The sequence below is a fragment of the Trichomycterus rosablanca genome, chromosome 8 (genome assembly GCF_030014385.1).
Source record: "Trichomycterus rosablanca isolate fTriRos1 chromosome 8, fTriRos1.hap1, whole genome shotgun sequence".
Lineage (NCBI taxonomy): Eukaryota > Metazoa > Chordata > Actinopteri > Siluriformes > Trichomycteridae > Trichomycterus > Trichomycterus rosablanca.
In genome coordinates, this window is record NC_085995.1 from 17,674,945 (window position 1) to 17,701,566 (window position 26,622).

At 36.5% G+C, this 26,622-nt stretch overlaps 1 protein-coding gene across 4 annotated transcripts in view; it reads left to right on the top strand.

Moving 5' to 3' along the window:
• diaph2 (diaphanous-related formin 2) overlaps nt 1–26,622 on the top strand; it is a 496,954-nt gene that overhangs the window by 280,625 nt on the left and 189,707 nt on the right. For all 4 annotated transcript variants that reach the window (XM_063000538.1, XM_063000542.1, XM_063000539.1 and 1 more), the window contains one exon: nt 9,569–9,698. In XM_063000538.1, coding sequence (XP_062856608.1) covers nt 9,569–9,698 — 130 coding nt within the window. The remainder of the gene's footprint in view (nt 1–9,568; nt 9,699–26,622) is intronic.

Below are 26,622 nucleotides of genomic sequence, written 5' to 3' on the forward strand. Positions count from 1 at the left end.
AATTATCATAATTCCTAACTTTTGTTTACCTTTATGTTGCTAAAAATGGTCTAGGAAATAGTGGTTACATTTATAGATTAATCAGGTAAGGGGCACTCCTTTACTTAGGCTGTATACAAATCTATTTTTGCATATAAAGCTGTTGTAATCTTTGGAAAGTCTGTGCTTTTTTTCTGGTTGTCATCATCTAAGGCACAAGGAGGCTTTTTCAAGCATCACAAATTATCTTAGAGTGTGTTAGAAAAAGAACAAACAAAAAAGAAAAAGGGAGGAGATAAGAGGAGATAGAAAAGGAGGGGCACTACATTGCAAATTCTTACCTCTGTGTAAAAATAACTGTTGTGAAGAAGATTTAAAATCTTTCTGAAAAGATGGACAAAATAGTAGCAGCTTCAGATTAAATGAACAAAGTCATGTGGGCAAAGACTTTCTCTTCAGCCACACCATGCTGCTGAAGACTTTAATCTACATATAATGTTTATTAATTCTGGATTTTACCTCTGGCCTTTGGGGACTACACTTACAAGATTTATCCTTTGATATTTCCCAAAATAAACATGGAGTAAAGTTGCTTTTATCCTCTGCTTATTGCATTTAGAAGGTGTATAGAAAATAGTCTTTAAGTAATAACCTTACTGTAGTTTTAGTGCTATAAACATACAGTATGTGTGACTTGTGACTTTAATTAAATTGAAGGTAAAAATCATTATTAACAAATTATAGACCCTAAAATAAGGTTAGCCGTATGCAATGTTTATATATGGATAACATTTTCTTCTTAAAAAATAAATTTCTGGGATATTCCGCTGACGCACTAGCACCAAGTTTCTGAACTCCCGGGTTCGAGGCTCGGTGTTGCCACCGATCGGCTGGGCACCATTGGGCTGGCATAATTCTGCCTTTACTATATATAAAAAAATCTAGTTACAGGTATTCAAATTTATGAATGTAATTGTCAGGTGTCCACAATTCTTTTTCAATGTAGTATATTTAGATACCACGTTATTTATTATTATTATTTTGTGTATATTCTCTGTGTATTTTTCTAATAAGCACTGACTACTTTCAGTTTGTGTTCTTTCCCTTCAGCCTCCTATGCAGTCTAATTTGAAAGCAATTTCAGTCTTTTTGAATTGAATACAGTCCCTGAAGAAATACATATGCTTACATGGTAACACAATAACAAAAGCCAATTTCACACATTTGCTTGATGATAACCACATAACTGAGACATTATGAATCATACAAAGATTGAGAATAATAGCATCAAATGGAAACATAATATTCTTTATGCCATGAATGCTAAGACCCATTTATTATGCTTTGTTGAGAACATTATGGACAGTGTAGATTAGAGATATGCCTACTCAGTGAGACAGTCATGTCATATAAGCTAATTGTAATTGGCTCCATTGCTGTTGGCAATGGCTGTCTACACGTAGTAAGATTCCATTTAACAGGTCTCTACACACTCAGAGCTCAGTGGGGAAGGAGGAGAAGCTTAGTGAAAAAGCGCAGAAGACAATATAGCCTAAGGGAAGATACGCAAGTGCCTTAATTGGAAAATTAGCAGAACATCATAAGTTAGGGAAATTAGATCATTCAGTTCTTAACAAGATTACAGTAGAAGCTAACATAACTAATGCTAATTGTGCTAGCAAATGTGCTCTGTTAATTTGATGGGAATCTCTGCTTCCCTCTGAAGATGAATAGGATGTATAAAGAATAAAAAACTGGTGTTTATCAACCCTCTTGTAATGAAATTTAGTTCCTAGACAAAATGTGGGCTTTTTTGGCCCTACAACTAGTTGAGTATTTATTAATTATTTTTGAATCATTATGTTGCTTAGCTTGAGAGTTATTGGCAAATTATCTGAAACCTTGCACTTGCATTGGAGCAGCTTGTGCTGGCTATAGAGACTGGATATTTTTTAGGCTTACTAAGCACAAAACAGTCACTGAGAAGTGACTAGCAGTATATATATATATACAGAAAAGCCAACCATAATGTTATGCCTTATTGAAGACTTCTATTGCACAGCCATGATGGATCTCTTGGATCAGTTCCCACCTTCCTCTATAGACAACAAACTGAGGGATTTTATGTGACAATCAAAACAGCAACCCAACAACCCAGCTGACCATAAATTCTAAGCTCTTGCGCACCAAAAATGCATAACCCCTTAAGAACCCAATACACACTTTTTTCAAGCCACTTTTTTCCATGGAACGCGGGTATCTATGAACTAAAGATTATGCCTTAAACATAAAATATAAATAAATAAATAGCTGCAAATGCTTATCACTCTATCCATTTCTGGTAGTATCTCCAATGTATAGGTAACACCCCCATTAATGTAAACAAGGTGGCTGATTTTTTCCCCCCCCTTTATTATCTCTGCTATGCTGCTGATCTCATGTACAAAACAGCTCTGCACAAAAGCACCTTAGCATGCAGTAATGACAGTTTGGGGTATAACAATAAACAAATTCAAATTTAAAATGCATGAAATGAAATTGTGATTACCCAAAGTGAGCAGATGATTGATCCTCATCTAATGAAAGTGTGAACAAAGATAGAATGTGTGCGCATGTTTGTTTATGTGTGTGTGTGTGTGTGTGTGTGTAAGGAAGCTTGGTTGTGAGTTTTTTATTTATTTATTTATTTATTTTTTTACGGGAAGAGAATATTGTTGGGGTGGGAACATTGAGGTAGGCTGTGCTAATTAGCTCTCTCAGCATGCAACTTGAGCAGCAGTGCAATCACAGAGGGAAATGAATATGGAACAAGTTACTGGCGTGGAGTGCACTGGAGTGAATTCTTTGGCAGACTGGCACAGAACCCCCTGGCTGGCATACTCATTTCCCCTTTCTTTCCGTCATTCTTCTTTCTCCTGTCTAGTCATCCTATTGCGCTTCACATAGGTATTTTTCTTTATAAGAAGTCTAAAACAAAGATAAAGATTAGGGTAGAAGGAGAGCTTTGGTTGACAGGGTTTTATTTAATTTATTTATCGATTGATTGGCCAAAAGATATTTTTATAATAGCTGCATTTATCCTTGTATATTTGTTTTGTTAATTTATCTGTGAAATATCATTTAAAATATATGAATATTCTATATCTGCAAAAATGTATTTAATTCTTTGAATTTATTTCCTTTGTATAAGTTAAATATACCAAATTCTCGGGGGTCAAAATATACATACAGTACACTGAATATTTTGTTATACAGTGGGGGAAATAAGTATTTGATCCCCTGCTGATTTTGTAAGTTTACCCCCTTACAAAGACTTGAACAGTCTATAATTAAAATAAAGAGAGAGACAGAATATCAACAAAAAATCCAGAAAAAAAACATTAAATAAAAGTTATAAATTAATTTGTATTTAATTAAGGGAAATAAGTATTTGATCCCCTACCAACCAGCAAGAATTCTGACCCCCACAGACCGGTTATGTGCCCATGAGGCACACAAATTAGTCCTGTCCCTGTATAAAAGACTCCTGTCACAGAATCAGTTTCTTCCGTTCAAATCTCTCGACCACCATGGGCAAGACCAAAGAGCTATCAAAGGACGTCAGGGACAAGATTGTAGACCTGCACAAGGCTGGAATGGGCTACAAGACCATCAGCAAGAAGCTTTGTGAGAAAGAGACCACTGTTGGTGCGATAATTCGAAAATGGAAGAAATACAAGATCACAGTCAATCACCTTCACTCTGGAGCTCCATGCAAGATCTTACCTGGTGGGGTAAGAATGATTCTGAGAATGGTGAGGTCAGTCCAGAATTACACGGTAGGAGCTTGTCAATGATCTCAAGGGAGCTGGGAGCAGAGAAATGCTGGATATGACCCCAAGAACACCATCCCCACCGGGCATTTCTTTGCCTCCAAACACGGCGAGTGGAGTTGATGCCAAAGAGCTCAATTTTGGTCTCATCTGACCATATCACATTCTTCCAAGCTTTCTCTGAATCATTCAGGTGTTCATTGTCAAACTTCAGACGGGCCTGTACATGAGCCTTCTTGAGCAAAGGGACTTTGCGGGCACTGCAGGATCTCAATCCATTACGGCAAAGTGTGTTACTAATGGTTTTCTTGGTGACTGTGCTCCCAGCTCCCTTGAGATCATTGACAAGCTCCTCCCGTGTAATTCTGGACTGACCTCACCTTTCTCAGAATCATTCTTACCCCACCAGGTGAGATCTTGCATGGAGCTCCAGAGTGAGGGTGATTGACTGTGATCTTGTATTTCTTCCATTTTCGAATTATCGCACCAACAGTGGTCTCTTTCTCACAAAGCTTCTTGCTGATGGTCTTGTAGCCCATTCCAGCCTTGTGCAGGTCTACAATCTTGTCCCTGACGTCCTTTGATAGCTCTTTGGTCTTGCCCATGGTGGTCGAGAGATTTGAACGGAAGAAACTGATTCTGTGACAGGAGTCTTTTATACAGGGACAGGACTAATTTGTGTGCCTCATGGGCACATAACCGGTCTGTGGGGGTCAGAATTCTTGCTGGTTGGTAGGGGATCAAATACTTATTTCCCTTAATTAAATACAAATTAATTTATAACTTTTATTTAATGTTTTTTTTCTGGATTTTTTGTTAATATTCTGTCTCTCTCTGTTAAAATAAACCTTCCATAAAAATTATAGACTGTTCAAGTCTTTGTAAGGGGGTAAACTTACAAAATCAGCAGGGGATCAAATACTTATTTCCCCCACTGTATGTCCTTAGCACAGTACCTTCTTTTCCACCAGATTTGTTGTTTTGGGATGGACTTTACATATTTTCAAAGGGCTAGAGATTAGGACTTTATTTTAACTATTTTAAAAGACACACTAAATGCTTACTTAGCCATTTCTTATAGTTTGAAAGTAGATTTTGGGTCATTGTTCTGTTGGAACACCAAACTGCATCCAAAATCAATCGAAAATTGAAGTAACATTTTTTTTTCTGATTCTGTTCCTTTACTGCTATTTTAACTAGTAGAGCATAATCTACTACCACAACAATTAACAGTATGTGCAGTGTTGTTTGGTTGAAATGCTATGCCTTTTTATAGCATTTAACTTTTATAGCATTCAACATTCAGCTGGCCATTGTGGCCATACAATAAAACTTTCTTTGTCCATGTGTTCAGCAATTTCAAATTGTTCTGTGTTTTGGAGCAGAGGTGTGGCAATTACTGTGATTTTGCTAATGCAGAGCTAACTTGGCTGTGAACAGTGGCACATGTGTTTCAGAACCTCCTAGCTTATAGCAGACCTGCTTTCTTTAATTCCTGGCCATTTTGACATTTATTTTCTTTCAGAATGTAACTGTTAGTGTTAACTGCCTATATTTAACAGAAAAGCTGTTGTTTTATGCTATTATGGAAAATGAAAATGTTTGTACAGGGACTTGGAACCTAACGTTGCTAAGACAATGCTTCAAGTGACATTCCTGATTTAAAAATCTTCAGGGAAAGTTTACTGGTGATGCGTGTAGCTCAGTCAAATTGATGCAGTTAAAACCTGATTTATTTATGTGTGCATTTCATATTAGTATTGACTAATATAAACATCCAAATAAAAGAGACAAAAATGTGGATTTTTAATACATTTCATTAATGTATTAAGTGTTTAATGCATCTATCATATCAAGACCAACAGAAAATCAGAAATACAGTGGTACCTTGAAACTCAGCGTCAACTGGTTCTGGGAGTGGCGTTGAGTTTTAAGGTATTTTTTCCCTTAAGGATGTATGGAAAACCTGTTAATGCGTTCCATGGTCCTGTGGAACTGCATATATTTTAGGGTTATGTAAAATAATGGGGTTGTTTTTGACACTTAAACACTGATAATAACACAAGTATGATATAAAAACACTGAAATACAATTAAAAAACAGTCAAAAATCAATATAAAATACAACAAAACCTGCATTTTACCTTTACTTCTTTGTTTTCTTATGCTTCTTAATTAGTAGATCTTATATATCTTAATAATTAAAACTTATGAGCAGTAATAATTTAGAGAGTTTTAGTGTTTTTAGGTCGTTCTTTCAATACATTAAGTCACATTAAGCTTTTTTTAAACAATAAGCGTTTTAGACTCTCTCTGAAAAGCTGATTTTTACAATTTCTCAGAAATTGGAGCTATAACACAAGTTTAAAAGTGAAACAAGAGGAAAATCCAGATAAACACAGATACATGTGGAGCTTTCAGAGTGGATTTAATGGTTTTTACACACAAATGCAGATTCGTCTCGTATTCACACTTAGATGACGTTTTACCGCACCGCGAGTGCTGAACAAAGCAGTTGCACACATGTTGAGTTTAAGGGAAATGTTGAGTTAAAGGGTACACATTTCTTGACGAAGGGTGTTTCAAAGATTTTGATTTTAGGGGATGTTGAGTTACAAGGTACCACTGTACATAAATTAGCTTATGAAAACTAATTTGTTGGTCATTTTATATTTTATTGTATTATTTCCTTGCAAATAGTGGTTGTTTGTTTAACTGCCACCTTGAATGCTTTTTCCCCTCCTTAGCTATATAGTCTTACAATTGTTTGTACATTTTGACACTTTGAACAATTTATTGTATCAATTGTGGACCGTTAAATGATCGCCATCATTCCACAACCCTTCCAAAATGCTTTCTACGGTGTCCAATCATACTTTGTAATTTCTTGCACAAGTTATGCGATTGTCAGAACAAATTCACTTTAATTTAAAATTCACTTTAGAAGCAGTTAGGGCAGAGTGATTATCTCTGCAAGTCTGGCATAATAATAGGCACTTAGATATTTCAACATCACTGGAGCAATATCAGCTTTTGCAGGGTTATAAGGTGCAAAATAGATTTTATCTCAGAGCAAAGAATTTCAGCCAGACAGTGGATGGTTATACTGTTTAATGACCTGGGATATGAATAACCTGTATTTTTTATTTTAAACCAGTTAGTTTGGACTGCAAGTCTAGTGTGTGTATTTTTTTTAATTATATACAGTACTGTGCAAAATGTTTAGGCATGTGCTGCAAAGTTGCTTTTAAAAATAGAGGTGTTAATAGTTTATTTGCAAAGTGAATGAACAAAAGTGAAATCTAAATCAAATCAGGATTTGGTGTGATCCCCCTTTGCCTTCAAAAAAGCATCAATTATTCTACACTTGCACATAGTATGGAAGGTGTATGATTATAGTCAGGTGTATGATTAACCAATTATACCATACATGTGATAATTATTATCATTTTCATATGTTGCTTAAAGCAGTCATTAACTAAAACAGAAACAGCTGTGTATGAGGCTTAAAACTGGGTTACGAACAGCCAAACCACAAATGTGAGGTTGTGGAGTACAGTTCATGTCACAGGTCATACACCATGGCAAAACTGAGCACAGCAACAAGAGTAGTTATGCTTCATCAGCAAGGTCTCTCCCAGGTAAAGATTTCAAAGCTTAGTGCAGCAGATAAAAGACACATCATGCTTACTTCCCTTCGAAATCAGAAGATGTCCAGCAGTGCCTTTAGCTCAGAACCTTTAGCCTTTAGCTTTTTATTCATTTTAATTTAGGCTACTTCAGTGTTGGTGGATTTAACAGAATTTGTAGGCACATAACACAGCTTGTTATATGTAATAGATAAAAAAATGTAAATTGGGTAACTAGTCAGCAGCAGGTTGCACAGTTTTAATGATGTTATTATTTTGTCACATATTTCAGCTCTGCTTAATCTAGAACCACCTTATTGGTGCACCTCCTATGGCTAAGCCTGGTGGCCTGGCTTGATTCTGTTTAAATAAAGAAAAAAGTGTTAGGTCTTTGTTGCTGGAAGACAACCTTATCAACCTTGTTTAATGTCTGCACCAGAGCATCTTTGATTACTTTTATATTATTTTCTTAGACTTTTACTTAGAGGAGATAGAGGAGGGGAAGCGGCTGTACAGATAATTTAGAGAGTTTAATACATTCCTATTTTTACTCATGTAAGCAAAAAGGCAGCTGGATGGAACAACATAATAATAATAGGCAAGACAACGTTCTTGTACACAAAAAATAGAAATAAATAACTGGGTGAGCATGAATGTGTTGTTAATATTGTTTTCCAAAACAGAGGGAAAATTAGAAAGCATATTTTTGTGGTCTATGCACATAAAATTACGATAGCAATATTATTTTCATACACTCAGCTTCTCAGATACAAGGGTCACTGAAATATATACAATATTTATCACTTGATTTTATTGTTTTTGTTGTTGGTAGTGATTTGTTTTCTTTTTCTATTAGTCTTGAGGCCTTTAAGGCCCAAGCTGCTCTGTCATTTTGGCAGCAGCATCCAAGAAGTGTCTATTACCTGCTCCAAAATACAGTCAATCTCACAAGTAAACATTGGAAGTGATTTATATAATGAATACTGAAACACATAAAAATGTTATGATAACCATTTACAGATTATTTGTTAGACTGTTCCTCCAGTAAAGTTGATGGGGCTGTGAATCATGCAGTCAACTTTCTGATAAATATATAAACAGCTCAGAACAGTCTGTTAAACCAGACCTAAATTATGTTTTCTTAATGGATTAATCAATCTATGCTCCATTACTCAAGAGTTCACAGGCATTCATCCTACCTGGAACAGTTTATTTCTATTCATGGAGGCTTTCTTATTAAAAAAAAGAAAGAAAAGCTTTTCCAGACTAGAAGCTTTATCGATCTATAAGACCCCTTTAGAAAAGTAATTATGTGTCACCATGAATTTGGATTAATATATTGTGTTTGTCTGCATATCAAAATAATGGATGGATCCATGTGCATGCATATCATTTACAGAAATCCTGGATCATTAAGAAGGCTGGACAGCAGTACCACACTAGAATTTAATGAGCTTTTAAGAATGGCCAGTTTTACACTTACCTATTCCAAGGACACTAACACAACCCCTTCAATAACAGATGTTTTTTGGCACATTTGTAGTAAGACTGTCCCATCTTTGCTCCTCAAAGACTAAGCCTTTCATGGATACTGCTTTTATACCAAATCATGATTACAATAACCTGTTGACATAGCATGTTTGAAATCTTATCCCATTTTTTCTTCTTAATCACATTTTCTGTATAGCCCATCACAGGGCAAACACACACACACACTTAGACCTAGTTTTTTTTGTAACTCTTTTGAACCTGATTGCATGTCTTTGTGTATTCTCCCTTCTAATTCCTCTTCATTATTGAAAGCACCTACCATGAGCATGCATGCATCAGCACTGGATATTAGAGCAGGTTGACTGGTCAGACATATCCTGTTGTGTTCAATCATGTGGTGCTCTGGGCATGTGTGTATCTTCTGTGTACCCACAGAAGAGATGACACCAGGGTGTACTATAGAATCCACCTCGTAATAGACAAAATGTAGGGTATGTGCTAGTAATGTCCTGGTACTAAATAGATGGATGGATGGATGGATGGATGGATGGATGGATGGATAGATTAATATTTTTAAAATAATTTTTAGATAAATATTTTAAATATAAATAATCAATAACTAAACAGGGCCTCATTTTTGTCTGACTTTTTTTTTTAGCTACGGGACACAAAGTCAACAGACCAGAACACAACACTGATGCATTTTTTGGCTGAGAAGTGTGAAGAGAATTATCCAGAGATCCTAAAGTTAACCGATGAGCTGGAACATGTGGAGAATGCCAGCAAAGGTAAAACACTTTTCCAAGTTTTCTAATGGCTTGTAACAGATTAGGAATGATCACTTACTGCACTAGTACACCATCGGCCCGAACTGTTGAAACAATGCACATTGGGTCCATTTATTTATGCTATACTGTATACACCAATCTGTGATTCTACTCTTATCACTAATTTAAATCAAGCAGTGTTTAAATTCTAAACTGTTCAGGAAAAGTGAGCTCCAGCCTCAAATCCATGTCCTTGACTGATATGAGTGGACCCCAATGTGGTATTTAGCTGTTGTAACACAAAGATAAGCTATAGAAGTGTTATGTTTACTACCTATCTATCCCAGCTTTTTTGTCTCAAATTGTCTCTAAGCCCTGTTCAATCCTAAGGCAACAGTGGCAAAGAAAAACTCCCCAAATGTTACAAGGAAGAAACCTAGAGAGAAACCAGACTCCCATGTTCCTCGGGTTCTTGGGTTAATGAGGGAACCTTTTTTCTGAAAAAACCTTCAGAAAGTCACAGTAGTTTATAGTGGCACATAAGTAAAAGGTAGAATCTGTTATGTATCTGTATATTTAATTATAGACTGAAAATAGACTTGTATCTCTGGCATTGTTGCAATTCCTTCTGTCAATAAACTAATGTCTTTCTAATTTTGTTGAATAAATTGTGTAGTAGAACCCCTTGAGGGTTATTTACTTTCTCAGTTACTTAATTGGTTACCTAATCTAATTTATGTGCTGTGTTGTACCACATAGTAATTATGTGCTCTGCCGAAAGAGCCAATCACTGATAAAGTGAACTGATGGATGGGAGTATGCTCAAGTGTGAACGGTTTAGAAAGAGTCGTTTCAGGGACAGCCAATTCTTTTTACATGTTTGCCATTCAATTAAGTTTGACAGATAGGCAGCTGCTTGATTTAATCAATCATAATGAGTATCTGTTCATGGCCCAGACTTAGCACAGATTTAAACTTAAGGTGGCTAAGAGTCAGTATAGGCAAGTCCTATATATATATGAGTGTGGTAAAAGATGTACAGTTTGCTGCCGCAAGCTGGGGGCTTCTCTGTGGGTTAAGCTGCCTTTAAGCTTCATTCCAATGTCGTTGTTGGGGTTGCTACTCGTAGGTTGCAAGATTTCATTATCCTGGTGTATGTATCTTGAAGCAAGCACCTGTTAGCCTTTCACTATCTCATATTTGTGGTTGTTGTGTGATACAGGAGACTCAGGGAGCTGATGGGAAATCGGCTATGTTCAAATTAGAGGGTAAACAGCAATTTTCAGGTTTTAATGCTCCTGTGAGGCTTACAGAGCTCACTATATGTTAGAGAATTCTTTGCCAGGCTGCAGAATTTTCAACAGCAATGTTTGATATACATTGATCAGCCATGTCTCTACACTCTGTCCATTTTATCAGCTTCACTTACCATATAGAAGCACTTTGTAGTTCTACAATTACTGACTGTAGTCCATCTATTTTTCTAGATTCCTTTTTAGCCTGCTTTCACCCTGTTCTTTAATGGTCAGGACCCCCACAGGACCACCACAGAGCAGGTATTATTTAGGTGGTAGATCATTCTCAGCACTGCAGTGACAATGACATGGTGGTGGTGTGTTAGTGTGTGTTGTGCTGGTATGAGTGGATCAGACACAGCAGCGCTGCTGGAGTTTTTAAATACCATGTCCACTCATTGTCCACTGTGTTAGACACTCCTACCTAGTTGGTCCACCTTGTAGATGTTAAGTCAGAGACGATCGCTCATCTATTGCTGCTGCTTAGTTGGTCATCTTTTAGACCTTCATCAGTGGTCACAAGACGCTGCCTATAGGGCACTGTTGGCTGGATATTTTTGGTTGGTGGACTATTCTCAGTCCAGCAGTGACAGTGAGGTGTTTAAAAACTCCATCAGCGCTGCTGTGTCTTGTCCACTCATACCAGCACAACACACACTAACACACCACCACCATGTCAGTGTCACTGGCGTGCTGAGAATGACCCACCACCCAAATAATACCTGCTCTGTGGGGGTCCTGACCATTGAAGAACAGCATGAAAGGGGGCTAACAAAGCATGCAGAGAAACCGATGGACTACAGTCAGTAATTGTAGAACTACTAAATGCTTCAATATGGTAAGTGGAGCTGATGAAATGGACAATGTGTGTAGAAACAAGTAGAAACAAGAAGGTGGTTTTAATGTTATGGCTGATTGGTGTATTTAACAGCCTTGCTTAAATAATGGAACAGGCTATGGAACAGGCTATTTTTTATTTTTATTTTATTCTGCAGTTTGTTTGGTGGTATAGTTCAGATTATTTTATGTTGGTGTAATTATTTTATATCTGCATTATCAGTGATGAAATGTAAAATCTCTTTATCAACAAGATAAAGATAAAGAGCATCGGTGCAGTGCTTGCTCTTACCAATTCCATCTAGCTCCGTTTACAGCATTTAAATATCTAGTAGTATATCCACAAAACTAATTAATGTGTGCATTCTGCCCAAAGCTCAAACACCTCCATTATCCAGATTTTCCTTTCAAACACATACTCAGGAAAAATCATCTGCAGTCAGTGCAGTTTTGTTGTCTCACAATATACAGCAGCAGTAGCTGGTAAATCTGTTGAAATAACTAGCTATCTGCTTATAAAATACAATAACTAATGAATTTACATAAGTTGGACATGACATAACATTGTGTTTTCATGTGCAAGAAGAGACCGGAATTGGCACTTCTCATAAACCTTAAAATCTTCTTCTTCTTCTTCTTCTTCTTCTTCTTCTTCATCTTCTTCTTCTTCTTCTTCTTCTTCTTCTTATTATTAATATTAATTATTACTTTTATTATTATTATTATTATTATTATTATTATTATTATTATTATTTTCCTGCAGTAATTATCTGTTGATTAGCCACTTTAGAATGTGATCCTTTAATGTTTTATCTATTACTATGAATAGCTGAAGTATGGCTAGCCTCAAATGCAGCTATTGTATTGTTACACTGCTGTCATACCAGTTGTAAATGCTTGTTGGTGGCACGTTGTAGCATTGTTCAACATTACAGTGTGCAACATACTGTATGGTTAAAAAGATGTGTATTTAGTTAATTAATTCAGTTATTATTTTATTTGTATTTAATCATTACTTTGTTTATTAGCTACTCCTACTATTTAGTTGTAAATATTAGGGATGTCCCGATCACGTTTTTTTGTTCCCGATACCGATCCCGATTATTAATTTTGATCCCGATCCGATACCGAGTCTCAAACCGGTAGATATTGTCTAGATAAGAACTGGATAATACTGTTCACACAGTGCACACTTCAAGTACATTACAGTTATTCAAATTAATCCAATGTATATGTTTAACAACTAAATAGCTCTGCAGTGCTGAAGGGAAAAATGCTGCATCCAAGCTATTGGCTTAATGTTTTGTATTTTTACAAAATCAATCAAAATGATTGAGATAATTACAGTTTTACTTTAAACTTTACATTTGAAGAAAAAAAATCTGTTTAATGCAGTGATGCACTAAAAATTTACAGAAATCTGTGATGCAGCTTAACTTGAATATAAGAAAAAAAGTTACTTAAAAGCATTACAGTAAAACCTGAATACCAAAATAAAATGGAAAGGCTCTTTTGTTATGAAGGAAAGCCAGTTTTTAAAGTGCTTGTATTGTGACAATGGTTTGATGGACGTTTCTATGCGAAGTGAGTGTGTTTTGACCCTTTGGGGCTTCCATAGTGCATGAAATAGCGTGCTTGACTCTAGCTGTCCGCTATTCCGAACCGTAACAGAAGAAGTTAATAAAGTGTTCTGCTCCCGACAATATGTGAATATACCGTGTATTTATTTCTTTATTAAACGAGTGCATCACTACGTTGTTTTGTAAACCGGTGTGATCCTTGACTCACACACCATATAAATAGTAAAATTCTACAGTAATGAACGCAGCTCTGCTACTACCGCCTCGTGAAACGCTCACAGTGCAGACATTACACCGCTGTTGGACTTGCATATGGAGAGCCAAGTACCAATGTCACTGAATCATCCATTGCTTGTGTAGAGGTCCTGACCAGCAGAAGCTAGGTTGCAGCAGCAGCAAGAAACCTCGTTGACCTCCCCACCCTCAGACATGCAGCCAGGTCGATAACACAACTTGAGTTTTGTGATCTCATCAGTGGTTAGGTAGTGCATTAGACCACTGTGCCACCTGAATGCCTACCAGAATAAAATCGTGTTTTTCTCGATCGTCAGATTTAAACTTAATTTTCAATTTTATTGGAAAGAAGATTACCACAGTTTTACCCTAAAGATTTTCTTTTATTTACATTGACTTTTTACATTTATGACATTTAGCAGATGCTTACAATTGACAGAATACAATGTTAGCAATTGAGGGTTAAGGGCTTTGTTCAGGGGACAAGCAGTGGATACATGGTGGTGGGGCTTAAACCAGCAACCCTCTGATCACTAGTCCAGTACCTAAATTATTGAGATTTTAATGAATTTACTGTCTGTGAGCTCCTATCGGCAGCTGATATAAATTGCAATCATGTAAATCTTTTGTTGAATCAGATCCACCAGTGGTTCTGTGGTGCTGTGAAGGAAAAAGAAAAAAAATCCAGGTAAAGGTTATAAGCAGCCATGGCCCACTTACCCAGACTTCTTGCTGGGATTACAAACCCACTCCTCCCTCTCTTATACATTAACATCCAGCTCCAACAAGGTCAGTGCTAATTAAAATGTGTGGAGATCATCCTTAGAGGCCAGCTAGGAGTGTGCTCAAGGAGAAGCTGGGACATGGGGAGTGACCATGAAATCAGTAAAATCATGAGTGTCATTATTCACTTTTATTATTATATTATTTTTATTTTTCTCCCTGGCAGACTGTGTATGCTAATTATTCCTGTTCATAATCATTATAATCATCTTGGAGCCAGTGCTGGTATTTACCATTTCTAGATGTTACACCTGGTTGCAAATTTTACAAAACATAAATACCTTTCTAACCTAAAATTAATGTAGCGGTATGTTTTAATGAAGTCACTAACAATAATGAGCAGCTTTGGCAGAGTTAGTAAAAATGTCAAAGCTATTTTTTGTTTCGAAATTAGGCTGAGGAAATAAAATATATAAATTACAATTATTAAAAGGAGAATTTTATCATTGAATTTTTAGGAAGACTTGAAGTGAATCTTTTCGAGTTAAAGCTGAAATGAAATATTTCATCACATAAAAGCAAGTTCTCATTAAAAAAAAAAATATATATTAATAGTTAAGATAAAGTCTTGATCTGAACCCAATATAGATGTTGCGACAGGACCTATGTCCATAAAACTAGCAATGTGTCTAATTTACCACAGTTCTGCATGATGAACAGGGTTAAATTTGTCTATACCCATGCAAAACACTAATTTTCAATATAATAATAAATAATAATAAAATAAAATTGCAAAATGTGTTTTTTTTTATTACGCTTTGTTAATTAATCTGAAATCATTATGTTATTAATTTGCAATAACAGAGGCGTTTAAAAAAGGGCCAATCACTTTTTCACACCACTGTGAAAAAACGCACACATGTAATAATGACTTGCATGTGGGATTTTTGGATGCAAGTGCAGGTTTATTCTAAACAAACAGCAAATAATCCAGAAACAATACAATCAGGCAAAGGCTGGTCAATCTGCAAACAGTTTCCGATAGACGAGGCTCACAAATGTAGTTGAAAATACAAAGCTGGGGTCAATATCAAGAATAATCAGTAAACACAAACACCCAGTGCAGGGTGCAATTTGGCGCTGATATCTCGCACTGGTCTGTGGAGACAAACAAGCTTAAGTACACACACACACACAGAACAAGAAACAGGTGCAACACATTAGCACAATCAAGGGAAACTGAAAATGAGTGAACTCAGATTTTGTCCCTCAATGTTCCAATAATTTCCCTTGAAAAAGACTATAAGAGGGAAAAATAACAGAATTCAGGAATTCTCTCTTTGAGTACTAAAATACTAAAAATATGACTGAAAATATGGCTTTAGGTTAAATGTAATTGAGGGCAAGCTTTAGTCCTAGATCAAGAGAGAATCAGCAAGAGCTGCACTAAACACACCATATCATAGCTCTCATTACCTGACTGAAACGTATGAGTGGTCTTGATTTATTCTCCTATTTCACAGAACAGTGCTGTTAAATTGTGTTTGTGTCTATAAACCTGGCTTCTGTCTATAAACAAAATGTAACATTAAAGATAAACGAGAAGGCTGATGAGATCATTTCAGTTTTCATTCCAGTCACAGAAAATGTCTCTGTCATACTATCAAGGCAGCACTGACAAGTTAACAAAGGACATACTTTTATTATAAAATTATAGAATTATAAAAGACTTATTTTGTTAGATTTGTGGCTACATTTTATAATAATAAATTATAATTCTATTTTAATAAAATAATGTGTCTGTTTTAAATGAATGGGTATTAAATCATTGACTTTTTAACACTGATTTATGGTGTTGAACACTGCAGTTGTGGAATTGTCCTTGCATGTCAGATGTCTTTACTTATTAGTAATACTGGGCAGGACCCTCTTTTGCTTTATAAGTTGAAACATATACTTATCATGTTGACCAATGTTAATATGATTTCATCATGTATTTGTTAAAGATTTGTCAGCTGCACATTCATGTTGTGAGTCCCCCATTATACCACATCACATATGTTCTCTAATGGTTTCAGATCTGGTAACTGGGAGGCTACACTAAGCTCACTTTAATTTTCATGGAACCCACTTAAAAATTAATATTGACTTAAGCAGAAATCAATTAAATTATTTTAGTCAGTAATGACAGACCCTTGTCCCAGTAAGGGTTTTGGGGTGCCCAGGTGGCTCAGCTGGATATTCAGCTAGCACACCAGCACCGAGATGCTGAACTCCTCAGTTCAAAACTCGCCGTTGCCACCAGCCGCCTGGGCGCCATCTATCGGGCATAATTGGCAGTGTCTGCAGCAGATACTAATTGGCCATCGTATCTGCAGTGTGGGGGCCGGACTATGTGTGGGTGAGATCTTCATATGCTGTGAAGGTCCCTGATTGGCCGAAGAGACGCCTGTGCAGAATGCAGGGGAGAGAAGAGGAGGGCTGTGCACATGTCGGAAGAGACATGTACAGCGACGTGCTCTTCTCTGATGCAATCGGGTATCCATCAGCAGCGAAAAAAATGCATAAAAAAAAAGAAAGGGTTTCGACAAGATTTTGGGATGTATCTATGGAAAGTTGTTCCTTTTCAGTCAAAGAAGATTTTTGAGGTCAGGCATTGATGTTGAACAAGAAGACCTGACTTGGAGTTGACATACCAGTTGATCCAAAAGGTGTTTAGTGCACAAGGTCATAGCCTTGTGCAGGTATTGACCACCGCACCAAATTGTCTTCCATTCCCTTATGGACCTTGCTTTGTGCACAGGAGCACGCATGCTGGAATTGATTTTATACACCTGCTAGCAATTGGTGTGGCTGAAAGAAGGAAAGCCATATTGTACATGCAAACATTCACACATTTTAAAATGTGGAAAGTACTTTCTTGGTCATAAAAATGCCAATTAGAAACGATTGTATTTAATATACAATGTAAAATCTCTGATTCTGATATACTTTGTTGACTTAACTTAAAAATATATTTGGGATGGCATGTGGTAAGTCAACTTAGTTCGTTTTATTCAACCTAAATAGTTACTTTAACCACAACTAATATCTCTTGATGCATGCTTAATAATCCAGGTACACCAATTCACACAGTACAATCAGTTTGTTGTACGTTTCGTCACTCATCCAAGTGACTTCTTCAGTCTGAGCTGGTGGTAAATACCCCAACCTTATATGCAGTTGATTTGCATAACGACTGACACCAGCCCATTGCAAAACAATGGAACCTGTGATCAGGTCTATATGCAACTCACAATGACCATTAATTACAATGGCCACTTGTGCCTTTCACATACGATTGGGGTATAGCTGCAATCACAGCATTGTAAGATGGTGAGAGATATACTCTCAGGCCCTGAGAATACATCTCTTATCATCTTACAACTCTGTGATTGCAGCTAAACCTGGGTGAGTGACGAAACGTATCTCTACACCAAACTTGTCCAGATAAACTGATTCAACTTTGTGCACAACTAATAACATTAATTTCATTGAACCTTAAACAGTTAGTTGTATAAAAGTTGTATGGAAGCATTGCATTTAAATTGTTGGTTATTTTTCAACCCAAAAACACAATCCAGTCTGTTTCACAGTATTCTAGGTGTCATTCTATTTTTATCTTACGACTAGATACATTATAAATTGTAATAAACAACACAAACCCTTTTCCCAGGTTTTTAACAAGAAGACAGAAATTAGTACAAAAAGCCAAAACCACAATGATAAACACAAAACTTTCGAAGGTAGTTCTGAAACCTACCAAAGCCAATTTTTCAACATGAACCCTAATTCTGAGACCTGCGCTTAGCTGAAAGTAGTTCAGTACATACACTCACTGTGCACGTTATTAGGTACACTTTCTACACTTTTATCAGCTTCATCTACCATATAGATGCTTTTTTTTATGTATGCAATTACAGACTGTAGTCAACCTGCTGCTCTGCATACCTTATTAGTCCTCTTTGCTTTGCCCTTTAATGGTCTAGACCCCCACAGGACCACCAAAGAGCAAGTACTATTTTAATGGTGGACAATTCTCAGCACTGCAGTGACTCTCACATGGTGTTGGTGTGTTAGTGTGTTGCATTGGTACTAGTGTATCAGACACAGCAGGGCTGCTGGAGTTTCAAACACTTTAACACACTCTATTAGGGACAGAGGTAGCCTAGTGCGTAGAGCTTTGGGCTATCAATTGAAAGGTTAAGAGTTCGAATCCCAGCTCTGCCACACAGCCATTGTTGGGTCCTTGAGCAAGGCCCTTAACCCTCCAGGGGCTCCGTACAATGGCTGACCCTGTGCTCTGACCCCAGCTTCCAGACAAGCTGGCATATGCAAAAAAAAGAATTTGGTTGTACTGTACTCCTGTATATGTACACTCTACATACTTTGTTAGCCCACATTCACCCTGTTCTTTAATGGTCAGGACCCCCACAGTACCACCACAAAACAAAAAGGTATTATATAGGTGGTGGATCATTCTCAGCACTGCAGTGACACTGTCATGGTGGTGGTGTGTTAGTGTGTCTTGTGCTGGTATGAGTGGATCAGATCCTGTGTCCACTTACTGTCCACTCTGTTAGACACTCCTACCTAAAGTCAGAGATGATCACTTATCTATTGCTGCTGTTTGAGTTGGTCATCTTCTAGACCTTCAGCAGTGGTCACAGGAGGCTGCCTATGGGCGCTGTTGGCTGGATATTTTTGGTTGGTGGACTATTCTCAGTCCAGCAGTGCTGTGTCTGATCCACTCATACCAGCACAACACACACTAACGCACCACCACCATGTCAGTGCAGTGCTGAGAATGATCCACGACCTAAATAATACCTACTCTGTCGTGGTCCTTTGGGGGTCCTGACCAGAGAAACAGATGGACTACAGTCAGTAATTGTAGAACTACAAAAGGCTTCTATATTGTAAGTGGAGCTGATAAAATGAACTGTGAGTGTACAAACAAGGAGGTGGTTTTAATGTTATGGCTGATCAGTGTATATATGACAAGTAAAGGCATCTATTAGGTACCTATCTACCTATCTTATTGCTTCACCTTGCAAAGTCAGAGACAGTAGCTCTGTTGTTGGCTGGATATTTTTGGTTAGTGGAGTATCAAATTTGACAGCTGCCTTTTTTCATCTGTCATTCTGTCTCTCCCACACAAAAATTTAAAAGTGTGTTCTACTTTCTTACATTTTTTTCTCACTATCACACCTAAAGAATATGCTCCCCTGCAGATCAATCCATGGAGATGTGCCCCACATTCCTCTCCCATCTTTTTATTCCCTAAAATAAATAAGCCTGCCTTATCTTAAACTCACATGCATGCCAAATATATTAAGATGCTGAGGACAGGGCTGTTCCTGTCTGACATGTGAAAATCCTTAACAGGCCAATTTAAAGTACAAGTGTGCAGCAATGGTATTTCATTTTTTTTCTTGATCTGCTGCTTTAAACTACGTAGTCAACATGTACTGTAGGTTACACTGTGTTAAGGGTACAAAAAAGAGGCTGTGGTTATAAGTAAGCTAGATGTTCAAAAAGGTTTTTAGACATGTGTTGACATACTAAAAGACTCATCCATTATTCTTGAAAGGTGTTTGAAGATCTTTGGTTGAGGAAAAAACATTTGGGATAAAGCTGTATGGATTTCACTCCCCCAAACTTTTTGACACACCATACACTTCTGTCTTTGTAAAGTGTTATTTATTTATTTATTTATTTATTTGTACATAAAGATTACATTAAATAAAGCTAATATCAGAGTTACCATGAACAATTTAGATTGTACTTTCTCTAAAAAAACTAAAATACAGGCATTGTATTCAGAGGACAGACCTAAGTTCTTTGACACAGTCTGGTTCACATATCAAAAGAAAAATAAGGTCTGCAATATCACTTTTTAAAAGGTCATGTTTGCATTTACATGTACAGAATTTAGCATATGCTTATGCTTAGAGCAGCTTACAGAAGTGCTTTGTAAATCCATCTGTAAACATTTTACGTATCTACTTAGTGTACCTATACCCCTTTTCCACCGACACAGATTCGGCTCTGTTCCGGTTCTGGAACTTAATTTTGAACCGGTTCTGCGTGTTCCAATGAAAAAAAGAGGTTTCAGACAGCGAACTAGCGTTCTAATCTGGCACCACAGAATACTTGGTTTTTCAGCACGAACCGTGACGTCATCTGTGGGCGTGTCATACTGTAGAGGTTTGGGTTCTTTCATTTGAGAAGCTGCTGAACAGCTTTGGTGCTAAACTTTCATCTTTTAAAGTTCACCTGATTAAATTTTGAGCCAGTTTGCTGCTGATATTTGCTGATATTTTCAAAGAGATGAACCGTGTGATATGACGTGGTAAAAGTGACCGGACAGTACGAAAAAAGCTTAATGTGAAAAATAAAGCTTAACGTGGCTTGTTGTACTAAAACAACGACTGATGAATTTGAGCAGTACAGAGCACTTATAACCAGTAATAACGGAGAGAAATTTAGTGTTTCTGTGTCGTACTTTTATTCAGCCACGTTACGTTTTCTTTTTTACGTTAAGCTTTTTTCGACTTTCCCGAGAATTTGATTCAGAACCCAGAGCTGTATAACCACCACACGTGAAGTTAATACGGCTAAACACATATACTGTATATGTGTCGCTTTTACAGTGGTTATTTTACACAAATAGATGTTTGTGTCGTGTAACTTTGGTGACTATCGGCTATTTGCTCCGATCGCGGTGAGAGCGAAGCGCAAAACACTTCTCACGTTAATGAACTAAAGAAAACAACAACGGCGACAGACACATCTACGTCTTCTAATCACCAATAGTTGAGCGATGCACAAATGCTTGCACATAATCTACATGCTTCTCCATCACATCACTACTCTGTACTTTCATTCTGTAATGCCCACCATTGATGACGCATGCTTGGTTCCCAAAAACTGGTGTAAACGTGGGTCAGTTCTCTTCAAAACACTTTCGGTGGAAAAGTGCTACTAGTGAAAAAGTGGGTTTCAGGTTGTTACCTGGGTGTTAACCCAGAGAAAAGCTTTAATGCATGTACATGTGCCTGTGACGTGAGTCAAGATAAATCAGGCATGTGGCTTGAAGGAAACTGGGTACAGAACTGGATTTTATGATTATTGCTATTACGTAGCTTTATTTTTGGATAGATTGGATAGACCCTAATTGGATAGACCCTAATTGGATAAGCGGTTAAGAAAGTGAGTGAGTGAGTACACTAGGCATAAATAACCTGTTTGTTCACATCTACTCTTGACAACATTTGAAAAGAAAGTGAACATTTTGTTAAATTTTACATTATAACTTTTTGCATTTATTTGCAATTATGTTTTCCTGTAATTGGGCAAATGGATCCATGTTGTGCCAGGTATCTACATTTTTATTCCTCTAGTCAGTTATTCAACATAATATTACAGTGTATTGCAGGGGTTATTATTCTCTTTTTGCATTTTTTGTTCTGATACATCACCATGATGTGATGACTGCTTAATAGGCAGAGAAAAGTGCCACTCAACTTTCATATGAGGGCATGTCTGTGATGAAGGTGAGATTGATTCTTTAGAGCAGGACTTCCTCCCTCTGACACAAATACAAGCCACAAGAGTGGACAATATGTCAAGGGGCATATCAGAAGCAGGAGGCACTGCTGTCTGCGCTTGTCATGCCAAAATGAGTGATGGCTTTTATGGACCTCTCTTTTCAACACCTCACCAGTTTTCCTGCCAGATAAAGGAGCTAGGTGACATGGTGCCTCCTCTCACCCTCTCTGTCTCGTTTGCTAGGGTAGCAGTGCAGGTATGGATTGAGACAAAGATGGACACATGCAGAGAGGCTAGCTGCCTTGCTTTGCACTGTGCTCTGCCAGCTGACAGCAGATTTGAATGAGAGTTGACAATCAGGCTCAAAATGAAAATAATAGTGTTTGCCAGGCAAGAAATACTCTCTGTCACTCTAACACTCTTGGCATTCTAGGATTGTCAAATGGATTGTGACTGGACAGAAATCCTTTTTTAACAAAATTCTGTGCCTGTTTTTCCAATACAAAACGTATTCATGATTGTTCCTAACATTAGTCTAACAATTTTTTTTTTTTTCCTCTGATTGTCACCATTTGAGGATGGTAAGATATATTTAAATTTCAAAAGAATAGTTGTGCCAAGGCATGGAAGCCAGGTAGTGCTTAAACCATCAGGTATTTTGTACAATTTGCTTCTGAGAGAGCAATTAAACCTGTCAAAATTAAGGCAGCAGCTGCTTCTACTAAAAATCTGTCTCATTGAAGTTGGTGCATCAATTTGCATTAGAAAATTGTTTACTAACTGTGACATATCTTAAACAGGAAGAAAAAACAAAACAAAACTAATAGACATTAATGTGAGACCCAGTAAAATTGAGTTTGTATTTCTGTATTTATTAGCATGTGTTAGCTGGGTTGTGTCGGTAATATATATTGTTAAATTGTTATACTGTATTTTAAACGTAAAATAAATAAGTAGCATCCAGGTGGCGCAGCGGGATATTCCGCTAGCACACCAGTGCCGAGATTCTGAACTCCTTGGTTCGAAACTCTGCGTTGCCACCGGTCGGCTGGGCGCCATCTAGCGGGCATAATACATGTCTCTGCTAGGGCGGGATGACCGGACTATGCGGGTGGGGTCTTCAAACGCTGTGTAAGGACCCTGATTGGCAGAGGATCGGAGGAGGCGTGAGCAGCAATATACCCACCTCGACTGCAAATCAGGGATCCCCCAGCAGCGGAAGACAAACTGACTACACTAAATTGGGAGAAAATGCACAAATAAAACAGAAAAAAATAAATAAGTAAGCAAATGTTTATTGCCCCATTACACATTACTTAAGCTTGTGATTAATGTTTGATATTTAAATATCAATAACTATCAACAAATATCATAGATGTTACAACTACCTCTGTTATTAGACTAAATAAACTTTTCAGCTATTCTTTCACAAGCAGTGGAAATGTAAACAGGTGATTTAAACAGTAAACCATGTCCTCCAGTGAAATAACCATAAGTACTATAACAGCCACATTAATCTCCAGTATCAGAACTACCCTCACTATTTCCAACTTAGTTGGACAGTTGTATATTTAGAATTCAGGATATAAAGTTTTACTTTGTCATCATCATTAATCCCTTTGATGCAAAACATATGGTCAGTGTACTGTACAACATATTATACTATATTATATTTAGTTATTTGTTTATTTACTGTATATCACTTGTTTTGTCTCTTGCTTGTTGGCTAGTTTGTGTTGGACAGCAAAATGAACAAAAAAGTTATTTGCTTTATTAGGCGGTTTTTATTTGCTGTATTTTCTGTGGGCTTATAGTTAAGACTCTAATTATGACCTTTTTGTGATTGAGTCCAAGACACGTGAAATCATGTTAAATGTATTTTAAGGGCCAATTATATTTGAGTTAATATGCTATAATGCAGTTTAATGTCTTATTGTACAGTACTCTGAAATGAAGACATAGAACAAAAAAACAACTGAAGTTAAAAAAAATAAATCATGGAATTAATTTATAAACCAAAATGTATTATAAAAGTTTGATTCATTAAAGTAGATACCTTTGGCAGATAAAACAGCTGAACACACTCGTGGCATTCTTTCTACAATGGAAATTAAATATTATTTATAAAGTTCTTCCCAACTCTGTTGCAGAAGTTCCCATTGCTTCAGAATAGCTTTAAGTTGTTAACCCATTTTTTGTTCCCTGAAAAAGGCAAATTTTTTATAATGCTGAAATGTACATTATTTTTCAGTTTAGGGTAACCTCACTTTTTTAAATCTCTGACAGTTCAGCACTTACCTTTGTACCACTTTAAGCTATTCACTGGACTTGAACTGCTTGAGTTTCAATAAAAAACTGGAAAAATTGGGGTGTTCTAAAACTTTTGACCGGTAGTGTATGTATATATATATATATACAGTTAATTACCACAGAGACACATATGTATGTGGCACAAACAGCCAAATAAAAATAGTTAGCTTAAATATATATATATTTAAGCTAACTATTTTTATTTGGCTGTTTGTGCCACATACATATGTGTCTCTGTGGTAATTAACTGTATTTCAAATGAATTAGGATGTAAAGCGCATGAACTGTAGACGGAACTTTACAAACACTGCTGTTAAATGGAACATAATATACTGTATAAAGCAGGCAGGTCCGCGATCAGGTTTTATACGGCCCGCATCTTCTGTCTTAAATTGTTCAAACAGAAAAAGTAATAAATTATCGTCGCTGTCCGATGAAAAACTACTTGTAGCGGTTTTCACTTTTTTTACATGTTGATGAAAAGATGAATGACATCACGCAATCTTTGTAACGAGTATTTCCATTGGCTGCTAGAGCTGTCCATCAAAACCGCATATCTCCGCCTCCTCCCCCTCCAGTAAGAAGTGAAACTCTGTGTGATGTTTCATCTCTACAGTTTATTCAGGTTATTCAATCACATGGTTATATACATGATTTATATTTGTAATGTAGTTTTTTAAAAACACATTTGTATCTGATATTTATATGGACTAAGCGTTTACATGGACTGTATTAATTACCACTATTTTTTAATAGCTACAGTCAATAACTTATAATGTCTGGTAACTTGACTGTTTCAGGTATTTCTAGGTGTTTAAATGGTAATTTAGAACAGTATTTCCCAGTCTTGTTTCTGCACATTACAGTATTAAAGGGTTTTCTTAATAGATCTATGAAATAATCATATCTGTGTTTGATGCTTTATTGATGCCTAATATTAGATCAAAATATTTTGAAAAGCATGATTTCTGAGTTAGCCAGAAAACTTAAACAAAATGTCAAGTATTGTTTAATATGAATTTCTTTTTTTTTCTTTTGTCTTATGGTTCTGTATGCCAGGAAATACTCCAAAGGTAACCATGCTTATTTTATTGTTTAAAATAATGTCATCAGGGACTGCTGGCCCTCAGGCACTTTCACATTATCAAATCTGGCCCTCCTCGAAAAAAGTTTGGACACCACTGGAATAAACGCTTTAACACAGTTAACGATGTGGGCCTACATGACATTATACGAGATGCACAGGGGCGTAACGGTAGGGGGGGGGGGGGGGGGGGGGGGGGGGGTATGGTTGGTGCACCTGTTTTCAGTGTCAGGGTTATGAACAGGAAAAGATCCTCACTTTTGTCAGATAATGTGCTTTCTAAAATGAATTTAGAATGAATAATTTTATCATATTTTATGAATGTTTGTATTGGTAAACATGTTCTTGCAATAAAAATGTGCATAACTGTTCTGCTTAATTATTAGATTAATTTTGTTCTTTAATATATATTAATCAACTAATAATATGACTTTTAAGTCAATTCAGTATAATTTCATTTTTTTATTGATATTTACTTAAACTTTTGTTTAGTGTTTCTTGTGCTTGTTTTGTGTTGAAAGTGGTTGAATTTTCTGTTTTGATAAATCAAATAAAATACAACAACAATAATAATAATAATAATAATAATAATAATAAAAGAAGAAAATAATAAGAATAATAAGAATATTTAGGACAGGTCAGTGCCACAGTGTTGACTCATCAATCCCTTTTAAATTTTACTAGCTGTTTCCATGAGTACTATGTTAGTCATTTGAAAGGATGTTTTTAGAGCATGCTAGATGTGGCAGACAGGTGATGAAAAGAGCCCTTCATATAGGAGATGACCTGGATTTAGGCAGGACTGTGAAAAGAAACTGAATTACAGCCTGTCTGTGCTTGAGTGCTTCTATTGGCTAGTAACAAAAGACTTTACAGGACCAATTTCAGCTTATTTCAGTTTACCCCCGCTGTTCTTTTTTTCCTTTCAGAATTGTAGAACATTTCTAAACAGTATGATGCTTGATTGTCTTGTATTTTATGGTTTTACACAAACAACATTTTTAATGATCCTTTAATGAGCTATATCATTTTGGTGTTGCTATTTGTTGTGTGCTCATTAATTGTCAGTGATAAACATGGTGTATAACCACCTGCAGTGTCATATCTCCCAGCAATAGCTGTGTGCACACTGGCTGGGTTATTAAAAACATTAGTGTTTATCATTAGATGGTATTTGTTTGTGAGTGTATCACTCATGGCTTTCTATGTTGCAATATTTGCTCATAATTAGATTTGAGGAATGTTTGGTTGTGACTATAAGCCATTAAAGAGATAGTTTAGAGAAAAAA